The 13350-nt window shown below is 50.6% G+C and overlaps 1 protein-coding gene across 2 annotated transcripts in view; it reads left to right on the forward strand.

Annotated features, from left to right (window-relative positions):
• Positions 1-13350, forward strand: part of SEPTIN5 (septin 5) — a 292703-nt gene that overhangs the window by 224179 nt on the left and 55174 nt on the right. For both annotated transcript variants that reach the window (XM_085633400.1, XM_085633401.1), the window contains 2 exons: positions 10819-10915; positions 12816-12902. In XM_085633400.1, the coding sequence (XP_085489526.1) occupies positions 10819-10915; positions 12816-12902 (184 nt within the window). The remainder of the gene's footprint in view (positions 1-10818; positions 10916-12815; positions 12903-13350) is intronic.

Consider the following 13350-nt stretch of genomic DNA (forward strand, 5'->3'; position numbering starts at 1 on the left):
GAAATTCGTTTTATTAATTTATATGTTAACTTGCCTGTAAACCTCCGTAATCCATAGTTTACTACCCCCCACCCTGCCCCTCCCCCTCCCCCTGTCACCGCCCTGCAGTTACTCCTACTACCGACCGTGGCTGAAGGAGAGGGCCATTCAAAGAAGAGCGGAGGATTGCAGAGGATGGAAAGGAAGGCGAGGGCCATTCAAAGAAGAGCGGAGGATTGCAGAGGATGGAACGGAAGGAGAGGGTCATTCAAAGAAGAGCGGAGGATTGCAGAGGATGGAAAGGAAGGCGAGCGCCATTCAAAGAAGAGCGGAGGATTGCAGAGGATGAAAAGAAAGGCGAGGGCCATTCAAAGAAGAGAGGAGACGCGACGATCGGACGTTTTAAGTCAAGGGCATATTTTATGCAGGGTTTTAGGAACACCGAGGAGAGTTTCTGATATAGCACCCATCTGAGGATGCAGAGGCGTTAGAAGGAAACAAGTGTTTGCATGTCAGATAGCGCTTTATTCTGCCCTTGAGGCGAGCAGTCTAAGCACTGCTAGGCTAGTGCTGGGCACCGCTTCAGCAAAGGCCACTGATCAGCTCTGGGGTCGGAAGGGTAAAGCAATCGCTGCTGCACATATAAGAAAGTTGAGAGCCTGAGCTCGAAGGAACCAGTAACTTCATGACCTTAACAATGTGAGAGAATATATAGGAGAATTAATGCAAACGTCAACAAGGAGATTGTTGCTAATGATGAAGAGATGTCTGCTGATGCCTATGCTTACATCTTGGTGAACAGTGTTAAGTACCTCCATTTGGATCCCACTGGCGCAGCAGGCACAAGATGGGGTGAGGACAGCCCCCCCTAGACACTAAAAGAGATTACCTACATTCCTGTGGCTGCAAGGTGGAGACCCACACAATGAAGAGAGGAATTTAGAAATTCAATGAGGCCCTTTGCTTAAGGAGAAGAAGCACATTACACTTCTTCATCACAGAGGGAGGCCCAGAGAGTTCAGGGCAACAGGGCGAGGCCAATAGAGGCCGGGCTCTGCAGTCAGCGTAACAGGGCGAGGACAATAGAGGCCGGGCTCTGCAGTCAGCGTAACAGGGCGAGGACAATAGAGGCCGGGCTCTGCAGTCAGCATAGCAGGGCGAGGACAATAGAGTCCGGGCTCTGCAGTCAGCGTAACAGGGTGAGGCACAGAGAGTCCGGGCTCTGCAGTCAGCGTAACAGGGCGAGGCACAGAGAGTCCGGGCTTTGCAGTCAGCGTAACAGGGCGAGGCACAGGGAGTCCGGGCTCTGCAGTCAGCGGAACAGGGCGAGGCACAGAGAGTCGGGGCTCTGCAGTCAGCGTAACAGGGCGAGGCACAGAGAGTTCAGGGCTCTGCAGTCAGTGTAACAGGGCGAGGCCCAGAGAGTTCAGGGCTCTGCAGTCAGCGTAACAGGGCGATTCACAGAGAGTCAGGGCTCTGCAGTCAGCGTAACAGGGCGAGGCACAGAGAGTTCAGGGCTCTGCAGTCAGCGTAACAGGGCGAGGCACAGAGAGTCCGGGCTCTGCAGTCAGCGTGACAGGGCGAGGCACAGAGAGTCCGAGCTCTGCAGTCAGTGGAACAGGGCGAGGCACAGAGAGTCCGGGCTCTGCAGTCAGCGTAACAGAGCGAGGCACAGAGAGTCCGGGCTCTGCAGTCAGCGTAACAGGGCGAGGCCCAGAGAGTTCAGGGCTCTGCAGTCAGCATAACAGGGCGAGGCACAGGGAGTCCGGGCTCTGCAGTCAGCGTAACAGGGCGAGGCACAGAGAGTCCGGGCTCTGCAGTCAGCGTAACAGGGCGAGGCACAGAGAGTCCGGGCTCTGCAGTCAGCGGAACAGGGCGAGGCCAATAGAGTCCGGGCTCTGCAGTCAGCAGAACAGGGCAAGGACAATAGAGGCCGGGCTCTTCAGTCAGCGTAGCAGGGCGAGGACAATAGAGGCCGGGCTCTGCAGTCAGAGGAACCGGGCGAGGCCAATAGAGGCCGGGCTCTGCAGCCAGAGTAACAGGGCGAGGCACAGAGAGTCCGGGCTTTGCTCTCCGTGTAACAGGGCGAGGCCCAGAGAGTCCAGGTTCTGCAGTCAGTGTAACAGGGCGAGGCCCAGAGAGTCCAGGTTCTGCAGTCAGTGTAACAGGGCGAGGCCGATAGAGTCCGGGCTCTGCAGTCAGCATAACAGGGTGAGGCCGATAGAGTCCGGGCTCTGCAGTCAGCTTAACAGGGCGAGGCCGATAGAGTCCGGGCTCTGCAGTTAGTGTAACAGGGCGAGGCCGATAGAGTCCGGGCTCTGCAGTTAGTGTAACAGGGCGAGGTCGATAGAGTCCGGGCTCTGCAGTCAGTGGAACAGGGCGAGGCACAGAGAGTCCGGGCTCTGCAGTCAGCGTAACAGAGCGAGGCACAGAGAGTCCGGGCTCTGCAGTCAGCGTAACAGGGCGAGGCCCAGAGAGTTCAGGGCTCTGCAGTCAGCATAACAGGGCGAGGCACAGAGAGTCCGGGCTCTGCAGTCAGCGTAACAGGGCGAGGCACAGAGAGTTTGGGCTCTGCAGTCAGCGTAACAGGGCGAGGCACAGAGAGTCCGGGCTCTGCAGTCAGCGGAACAGGGCGAGGCCAATAGAGTCCGGGCTCTGCAGTCAGCGGAACAGGGCGAGGACAATAGAGGCCGGGCTCTTCAGTCAACGTAGCAGGGCGAGGACAATAGAGGCCGGGCTCTGCAGTCAGAGGAACCGGGCGAGGCCAATAGAGGCCGGGCTCTGCAGCCAGAGTAACAGGGCGAGGCACAGAGAGTCCGGGCTTTGCACTCCGTGTAACAGGGCGAGGCCCAGAGAGTCCAGGTTCTGCAGTCAGTGTAACAGGGCGAGGCCGATAGAGTCCGGGCTCTGCAGTCAGCTTAACAGGGCGAGGCCGATAGAGTCCGGGCTCTGCAGTTAGTGTAACAGGGCGAGGCCGATAGAGTCCGGGCTCTGCAGTTAGTGTAACAGGGCGAGGTCGATAGAGTCCGGGCTCTGCTGTCAGCATAACAGGGCGAGGCCGCTAGAGTCCGGGCTCTGCAGTCAGCGTAACAGGGCGAGGCCGATAGAGTCTGGGCTCTGCAGTTAGTGTAACAGGGCGAGGCCGATAGAGGCCGGGCTCTGCAGCCAGAGGAACCGGGCGAGGCCAATAGAGGCCGGGCTCTGCAGCCAGAGTAACAGGGCGAGGCACAGAGAGTCCGGGCTTTGCACTGCGTGTAACAGGGCGAGGCCCAGAGAGTCCAGGTTCTGCAGTCAGTGTAACAGGGCGAGGCCGATAGAGTCCGGGCTCTGCAGTCAGCGTAACAGGGCGAGGCCGATAGAGTCTGGGCTCTGCAGTTAGTGTAACAGGGCGAGGCCGATAGAGTCCAAGCTCTGCATTTAGTGTAACAGGGCGAGGCACAGAGAGTCCGGGCTCTGCAGTCGGTGTAACAGGGCAAGGCCCAGAGAGTCCGGGCTCTGCAGTCAGCGTAACAGGGCGAGGCACAAAGAGTCCGGGCTGTGCAGTCAGAGGAACAGGGCGAGGCCGATAGAGTCCGGGCTCTGCAGTTAGTTTAACAGGGTGAGGCCGATAGAGGCCGGGCTCTGCAGTCAGAGGAACAGGGCGAGGCCAATAGAGTCCGGGGTCTGCAGTCAGCGTAACAGGGTGAGGCACAGAGAGTCCGGTCTCTGCAGTCCGTGTAACAGGTAGAGGCCCAGAGAGTCCAAGTTCTGCAGTCAGTGTAACAGGGTGAGGCACAGAGAGTCCGGGCTCTGCAGTCAGCGTAATAGGGCGAGGCCAATAGAGTACGGGCTCTGCAGTCAGGGTAATAGGGCATTGTCCATAGAGGCCGGGCTCTGCAGTCAGGGTAATAGGGCATTGTCCATAGAGGCCGGGCTCTGCAGTCAGGGTAATAGGGCACGGTCCATAGAGGCCCAGGCTCTGCAGTCAGGTTAATAGGGCACGGTCCATAGAGGCCGGGCTCTGAGTTATAGGGCACGGCCCATAGAGACCGGGCTCTGCAGTCAGTGTAATACGGCATGGTCCATTGAGGCTGGGTTGTGCAGTCAGGGTAATAGGGCATGGTCCAAGGAGGCCGGCCTCCCCAGTCAGGGTAATAGGGCATGGTCCATGGAGGCCGGACTCCCCAGTCAGGGTAATAGGGCATGGTCCATGGAGGCCGGACTCTGCAGTCAGTGTAATAGGACATGGTCCATGCATGGTCCATAGAGGCCGGGCTCTGCAGTCAGGGTAATAAGGCACGGTCCATAAAGGCCAGCCTCCCAAGGCAGGGTAATAGGGCATGGTACATAGAGGCTGGGCTCTGGAGCCAGGGTAATAGAGCACAGTCCATGAAGGACGGCCTCCTCAGTCAGGGTAATAGGGCATGGTCCATAGAGGCTGGGCTCTGGAGCCAGGGTAATAGGGCATGGTCCATAGAGGCCGGGCTCTGGAGTCAGGGTAATAAGGCACGGTCCATAAAGGCCGGCCTCCCCAGTCAGGGTAATAGGGCATGGTCCATAGAGGCCGGGCTCTGCAGTCAGGGTAATACGGCATGGTTCATAGAGGCCGGCCTCCCCAGTCAGTGTACTAGGGCATGGTACATAGAGGCCAGGCTCTGCAGTCAGGGTAATAGGGCACAGTCCATGAAGGACGGCCTCCCCAGTCAGGGTAATAGGGCATGGTCCATAGAGGCCGGGCTCTGCAGTCAGGGTAATAGGGCATGATCCATAGAGGCCGGACTCTGCAGTCAGGGTAATAGGGCATGGTCCATAGAGGCCGGGCTCTGGAGTCAAGTTAATAGGGCATGGTCCATAGAGGCTGGGCTCCGCAGTCAGGGTAATAGGGCATGGTCCATAGAGGCCGGACTCTGCAGTCAGGGTAATAGGGCATGGTCCATAGAGGCCGGACTCTGGAGTCAGGGTAATAGGGCATGGTCCATAGAGGCCGGGCTTTGCAGTCAGGGTAATACAGTATGGTCCATAGAGGTCGTGCTCTGCAGTCAGGGTAATAGGGCATGGTCCATAGAGGCCGGGCTCTGCAGTCAGGGTAATACGGCATGGTTCATAGAGGCTGGGCTCTGCAGTCAGTGTACTAGGGCATGGTACATAGAGGCCGGGCTCTGCAGTCAGGGTAATAGGGCACAGTCCATGAAGGACAGCCTCCCCAGTCAGGGTAATAGGGCATGGTCCATAGAGGCTGGGCTCTGCAGTCAGGGTAATAGGGCATGGTCCATAGAGGCCGGGCTCTGCAGTCAGGGTAATAAGGCACAGTCCATAAAGGCCGGCCTCCCCAGTCAGGGTAATAGGGCATGGTCCATAGAGGCCGGGCTCTGCAGTCAGGGTAATACAGCATGGTTCATAGAGGCTGGGCTCTGCAGTCAGTGTACTAGGGCATGGTACATAGAGGCCGGGCTCTGCAGTCAGGGTAATAGGGCACAGTCCATGAAGGACGGCCTCCTCAGTCAGGGTAATATGGAATGGTCCATAGAGGCCGTGCTCTGCAGTCAGTGTAATAGGGCATGGTCAATAGAGTCCTGGCTCTGCAGTCAGGGTAATAGGACATGGTCCATAGAGGCTGGGCTCTGCAGTCAGGGTAATAGGGCAAGGTCCATAGAGGCTGGGCCCTGCAGTAAGTGTAATAGGGCATGGTCCATGGAGGCTGGGCTCTGCAGTCAGGGTAGTAGGACATGGTCCATAGAGGTTCGGCTCTGCAATCAGGGTAATAGGGCATGGTCCATAGAGGCTGGGCCCTGCAGTAAGTGTAATAGGGCATGGTCCATAGAGGCCGGGCTCTGCAGTCAGTTTAATAGGGCATGGTACATAGAGGTCGGGCTCTGCAGTCAGTGTAATACGGCATGGTCCATAGACGCTGTGGCTAAAATACTGGGAGAAGTAAATTAGCCTTTCAGCTCATGTTTAGGCCTGGGCAGAGTTTGCAGAATTTGTCCTGCTCCGTGTAGAGCGCTGAGTTCCAAAACACTCATTATAGCGATGCGGAGCAGATTTTTCCCTCTCCCGCGACTCTCCAACATTAAGTTGGCGAGCATGAGTGAGTAAAATCTTACTCCAGACTGCCACCCGGCGTGATTTGTCAACGTGGGCAGTCACGGCAGGTCGCTACCGCTCGTGTTGAGAAACCTTCAGCTCTCATTGAGGAAGCTGCCGCTCCAGTAGAACATCTACTCGAGATAGAAGCTCCACCCTCTTGCGTTGCTCGAGGTGCAGTTTGCACTGATGTTACAGCACGGGACAAACACCCGGCACTAAAAATCATCGTTACGTATCACACTCCAGCATTTGCGGAATTCCGCATAGCGCAGCCGAGTTTTATGGTCACTTTGCGAAGGTTCGCATAGGAGAACTCCACGAACTCCTCCCAGGCCTACTCATGTTACAAGATGTAAGTTTTGATATGGTACAAAATAGGGGTGTTTTACAACTGCAGTCTTTTTCAAAACACAATTTGCAGGAATTTTGACGTTTGCCACTGGGAAACTCGGAATAATAAAAATAAAGCCCTGTACCATTCAATTCTTTACATTTATCGGGGCCACTGGAATTGTGCGATTCTTCAGCCACTGCAGTTTCTGCATAATTGTGAATTTGTACATTATTCATCATCTGCTGCATGATTTGTAGATTTTAACAGCTGGTTTCTAGTTCATGTGGCGCAAAAGCTACTAAGAGCATAGCAACATGTGTGCAGCGCAATGGAGGGCCCGTCACAAAGTTGGGCTGCTCATCCTTCTGTTGCTTATTGCTGTATTTGGATGTTGAACTGGTATTAAGGAGGCAAAACCTTTGTCAATACAGTGTTAATGTGTAAAAATGACAAAATAATGAAGTAATACCATCACAAAATGTGACACATTAAGCTGCATTAAATACGGAGTGCATTTCTAGGAACTGCATCTGGAGTATCGAGACCACGCCTCGAGTATTGAGTGCATTTCTGTAGACAACATCTCCAGAAAGATAGAGCGAGGGTACAGATAAATCTGGGAAGAGGGGCCCAAATGGTTCCTGGTGTGTATAAGAAACAAAGTTTTACAACTTTGTAGTCTGAGAGGATGGAGAGACAGAGGGAAGAATTTATGGGTACAGAAAAATACTAGTAATTGTTGGGGGAAACGCTGACATGTCGAACGAAGGCGACTGAAGAGTAGACAGCAGCAAACATCCAGCCACTGAGGATTGCCAAGTAATCGCATTGGACGATAAATTTTGATGCCTTATGTCTAGCTGCCATACTATATGAAGGGGAAAGAACAGGACTATAGCCCGTCTATTTGAACGGTTGTGCATTGGCATATTTGACGACATGCACAGAGTCACCCTAGCTGGTTGACCCATTGTGTGTCCACATATATGTGTGAAACAAATATGCTGACCCAGATTAACCCCACCCAAACATAAAAGTGTTGTGAAAAAACAATGAATTATAATTGGTCCTGATGAAGGTGGTTTTATCCATGTCCCACCGAAACGTGCGTTAACCTACCTGCTACAGACGGGAATCCAGTTTGAGACACAAAAATAAAGAAGAAATTGCTGTGATGTAATAGCATACCGTAGTAACGAAGTTACGGATCTTACTCACTGGATCATATGTCTTTGAAAAGTCACATGTATTATTTGTTGGTGTAGTATGCATGAGAGGATGGATGAGGCATGTGATGTGGTTGAATGCATGTTTGATGATTGAGTGTGGGGTTATTCTTATCTTAATACGTTGGTTGATGCCATGTTGTAATTATTTCCTTTTCATGTGTATGACTGTTTATATTGAAATTGCTTTGTCTGTTTTATGTAATGATGTTACAGTAATTGAGATACCAAGCCGTTCATGAAATTAAATACATGAACCATATTGAGATAGTGATGTAACAGGACTATCCTGCTTGTGTGTCTATTTTCAAGTTCTGTGTTAATTTATAATAATGAAAAAATTCTTTGAAAAAAGAGAAAAAACAAAAACTTTTTACAAATAATATATATGGTTTTATGAAATATTTTGGTTGAGCAAATATTTTGGGGACATGTTTTTGCATGAGCCTGGAAGGCCAGCTATTGAAGAGATACAGGTCAGTTTAGAGGTTTTTGCGCAGTTTTTTTACAGAAAAATACTGTGGCAGTAAAATAAACTGTAGAAAAGGGAGAGAGACTTCGGAAGATATGGTCTTGGCATTTACATTCCTTCAAAATGCAAATACCGCAAGGAGGGAGAAGAAGATGTGGTTGAGACATTTAAATACATCACAGTGATAATGGCAGAAGAGGAGGAGAGAGCGATAGGGTCCAGGCACTTAAATACATCAACAAGATAATTACAGAAGAGGAGGGAGAAAAGGGGGAGCGATTATTACGCCGGCGTAATTCGCACAATTTCAGGAATTTCGAGTTACGCTTTATGTGAAATTCATGAAATGACATCATTGTGTGTAGTTACGTGTCATTTGTCTTAGTATTTGCCATGAATGCACCATTAGTGGTAAACATTTACCTCATAGCATGGGAGCGACTGAACTCGAGTGGCTATTGTTCACCCTGCTTTAGTTTTCTATTTTTTAGTGCAAAATGTGTTATTGTGTTAAAAATTCATGCAATTCACAGTAAAATATAGCCAGCGCCGCTGGAATTATGTGATTCTGTGTCCGTGGTATTGCCCCGCATCATTATGGATTTGACACGCATGTCACCTAATCCATAATCTGCAGATTAAAGAAAATCGTTTCTAGCTCAAACGGATCAAAAGTTACTGAAAACACAGTGGAACGCCTTTTACAAAGGTTAACTGGTCATCTTTCAGTTGTTTATTCCTGTATTTGGTTTTAAAACCTGTGCTAATGAGGTTCATTTTTTATCCACACAGCATTGCTATGTGTAAAAATTATAAAATAATGCAGTAATAGTATCAAATGAGCTGCATTGTGCCACATAATTTGCCTTTTCTTGCTGTGTAATTTAACCAACCCTGTCGCATAATTGTCAGAGTTCCCCCCACGACTTACCGTCAGCTGGGTGGGATGTTCCTGCAGAGGCGATAAGAACCACCACCCCGTTCCCCGCCTTGCCCTAGTCGGGGTGTAGCTCCGTCTAGGATAAGGGGGTACCCGGGGTGGAAGCCAGATAGATGCACGGTCTAGAAGGCGCTGGACACACGCTGTGAGGGAAAGAATGGAACACCGTTAGCGTTCTGCTCGTTCCTTCACCTTCCTCTGTCCTGTGTCGTGCGAATGAGGCCCTGGTTTACCTGGTAGGAGGGTATGCGAGCAGCTGGCCTCCTTAGTCTGTTCCAGTACCGATGGTATGCGAGCAGCTGGCCTCCTTAGTCTGTTCCAGTGCTCGTGGACAAAAAATGATATAAACAAAACCAGCGCTCCTGCACAAATAATAAAGAGCCCAATCCAACTGGGGCACGGGTGAACCAAAATTATATAAACAAAACCAGCGCTCCTGCGCAAATTATAATGAGGGTGAAAACCCCCGTTCCACTGCACTCCGTTTGTGCGCCGTGGAAGCAAAGTTACTAGTAGAAACGGCAAGGACCGCCGTTCTTCTGTAGGCGAAGCGCCGTTTGTGAAAGACAGTACCTGAACCGTCGTTGTCTGCTGCCGCGTCCTTCCGTCGGCTGGTACTCGTCTTCTCCGGAGTGGCGTCTCTCCTTTCAGGGCGATGACTTGAATTCAAAGCGATCAGTTGCCGGAGTTCCCGGCTTTTGTGCGCGGTCAACCGGAAGTGAGTCTTTTGGCCTTCCGTTGTTGACCCGCAAGAGCTAGACCGCTGACCCTCCTGTTGAGTAGCGGGTGGCGGAACCATGACAATAATTTGGTGATCCCCTGAGGCTTAGCTCCAGTGGCCCTAAATATAATTTTAAATGGCAGATTGTCATTTCATGTAGTTAAGTCTAATTTCATGTAATTTAGCCAAAAGTTAGCTTAATTATCAGACAGCAAGGTTCATAAAACATCTAGTTCTCTGCAGATTCATTTCAGATCTTACTGTAGGTAATCCACAGTTTGTGTGGGCGTACTCAGAAATGTTGGAAAACTAGTAAAACTGTTAGGTCTATGTAATTCCTATATTATGCAACAATCTCAAATTTCCTAGGGTCGTCACTATATCCAAACAAAACCACTTAACTTGCCCTGAGCTATGAATTGTATTTTAGTGAAAAGTTAATCCTACAAAAATAAATCCTAAGGCATTTATATTTATCAGCACTCCTCTAATTTGCAACACAAAACCTCTAATACCTTTAATTTACCACTTGCAATTGTATCTCGTTATATTACAATAGTGTCAAAATCCCTTGTTTGTGAGGTGACACTGAGAAAAATCAATTCCTCTTTTCAATGTCCTGTTGAAGGCTGAGCTTTTTTTCGGCAAGAGCCGAAACAATATCATTGATGTTTTTTGTTAGCAGAATCTCATGAATCATGTTTCATTTTTTTGTTGCAAAGATAGTTATCAGAATGTAGGCTTCATCAAGACGGCAAGTAGGTTTTATTGTTGCATTCGTCTTGTTCTGGTTGTCAGGGGATGGGGGGTGCACCCTGATGCATTTGCCATTTCTCAACAGCTCAGAGCTCCCTTTCTAATGTGGAGAGATGCTTGTTAAGGGACTGTGGCTCTGAAGAATCACCAACTTCCTGAAATTCTCAGTGGGCCGTGGGGTGGGGTGATTGGAAGAGGCCTTGCTGGGCCTTTAAAGACCTCTCATGTGGATTTTTTCACCATGGCAGTAAAGATTCTGCGAGATGATGCAAACATTAGTGGTGCTCACTGATAAATGTCTGTGCCTCTCTCCTCTTTCCTCAGGACCTTGAAAAGCAGTACGTGGGATTCGCTACGTTACCCAACCAGGTGCACCGGAAGTCCGTGAAAAAGGGATTTGATTTCACTCTTATGGTAGCTGGTAAGATGCCTCTTTTTACATAATTTAATGGAACAAATTGAGACTAAACTGTGCCAGTGCAGGTCTTCAACAGCCACTGAAAGGTGACTCTCTTTCGGTTGCATGAGCAGCACATGCTCCTTGATGGGTCCCAGCACGGCTTGACTGGAACCCAAAACGAGCCCTAACAAAAAGGTTTATACGCATCTCCACATGGCGGGAGGCTGCGACTAGAATGGGGCCAGGTGGAATGGTTGGGTCATGGCAGTCGATCCTGCTCTGGAAGGAGCCCCCCTTACCGGAGAAATGTCAAGAGTGGCAGAGTAGCCAGTCTCGCACATGTCTCTCCTCAGGGGGCCATTGTGGGTCCTGGTAAAAGGTTGTCCGGGCGAGGGGCCCTCTAGGTCCTGGTAAGATGTCTCTTTGCAGGATACTTTAGTTATGACCCAGATGTCTTTGCAATGTCACAGTTGTGAAGAGACACAGCACAGGGCAGTCTCACAGCTCCTACTAAGATGTCTCTTTATCAGTGCTTAATTTGAGCCAGGGGTACTTAATTGCCCGCACCGGCTCTAGTGATAGTCCACCACATGGTGGCACTATCTGTCAAATTTTGAGATGGGCACAACAGTGTTTAATAAGTCAACTTACATTAAAAATGGATAACACCTGTTGATCACACCCTTCTTATAGCTTTGGGGGGCCTGGAATAGTCTGCATTGTTACACTTGTAGAAGCGTGATGGTTAGTGGTTGTGATGGTTAGTGGATGTGATGGTTCTTTCATTGGCAGCGCCGGCAGGGGCAATGGCGGGGGCAGCCGGCAGTGTCCTCCCGAGAAGGGCCCTGGCACGTACCTTTTTTTTTTTTTTTTTTAACAAATTAAGCACTGCTCTTTCTAGAATACTTTAGTCTTGAAGGCACAGGACAGTCTCCCCAATCCCGGTCAGACGTCTCTGTACCGTCACATTAGCTGCGAGGACACACGGTGCAGAGAAGCCTCCTACCTCATAGTTAGAGGTCTCTTTCCACCGTGGTCTCAGTGAGGGATGTCAGAAGCACAGTCACGTGGTGCGACTAGCTGCTCGTATGATGTCTCTTATTGACTGAGCCGGGACAAAGGTACAGCCCATAAGCAAAAGCAAATAAGGCAGTGAAACCCAGCAGGTCACTGTGTCCGGTGGAGCAGTTATCTGAGGTCTCGTCTAGTCACATAGAGGCGCTGGCAGGTGCCCCTCTCTGAATTTCAACCGGTCACCTATTTCAGCGTTGGCTTTGAAGTACAGTGTGCTGTGTTGCTTGAAAAGGAGAGAGTGGAAATGCTTCATATTTACAAAGGCTTATATGATCCGGGCAGGCTTGTTTTTGTGCAGGAAGTCATACCTTCCTGCACAAAACGACCCAAAGAGGCATTTTCATCTTTCCATGGGTGGTGCACAATGCATCACCTATAGAACGAGGAAGTATAGAGGGAAAGTAAACACCTTTCTCCTTGTTATGCCTCTCTGTGGTAGCTGCGTTGCGTTAGCTGTGTTACAAAGGCACCAATCGGGCCTTGTGTGGGTTTGTAAATCCCAAATAAGTCTTTGTGTCGACTTGCGTGATGCAAGAGTGATGCAAAGGGTTAATAAATCTGCCCCCAGTGGGGACTGCACAGTTTTCTGGTAGACACAAGAATAATTTACTGCTTCATTGACATTTTGCTCCATAGAGGCATGGCACCACCTGGAGGCATGGCGCCACTGGAAGTATTTTGGATTTTTAAAGGTAACTGGCAGTGGGTTCCTGGTGCCAAGTCCCAGCATTCCCAGGGAGAAGTAACGGCCATCTTGAAAACCTCACCAACCAGCCTCTGAGGACGGTGCATGACAGAGTCTCAGACTTTTCTGATTTTTTTGTCTCTAAATTGTTGGTTTCCGTAGGAGAGTCCGGTCTGGGGAAATCGACCCTGGTGAACAGCCTGTTCCTGACCGACCTGTACAAAGACCGAAAGCTTCTCAACGCAGAAGGTAAGTGAACAGTGTGGTGTCCTGCTGGAAGCGTCATGCAGCAGCCCCTCCCTGGGGGCAGAATTGACACCCACCCCACACCCATCCAAACACAGGCGTCACCGGTCAGGTGACCCTGCTAACAGAAGGGGCGGGCGCACGTGCCCTGGGCCAGTTTAGTAGCCATATATGCAATGTTCCTTTAGTATGTGGGCATAAGGCCCACAACTATACAAATGGCCAAGCTGGAGTGACACATCTGCCTGGGGTCTCACAGTTTCTGTAGAAGTCAATCCTCCTCGTCAAGGGGCCTGAACCACTTAGTTCAAACTGGTCTGAAAGGGAGGTCTGTGTGGACGTGGCATTTCCAGGAGCTGGCCTGGCAAGAGGTGTCTGACCTTAATTGTGCTTTCGTTATGTGCCTTGTGCCCCAGGTTGCCTTAAGAGGCGGTTCCCAGTGCCTCTGGCA

This window comes from Triturus cristatus, chromosome 11 (assembly GCF_964204655.1).
Source record: "Triturus cristatus chromosome 11, aTriCri1.1, whole genome shotgun sequence".
Taxonomy (NCBI): Eukaryota; Metazoa; Chordata; class Amphibia; order Caudata; family Salamandridae; genus Triturus; species Triturus cristatus.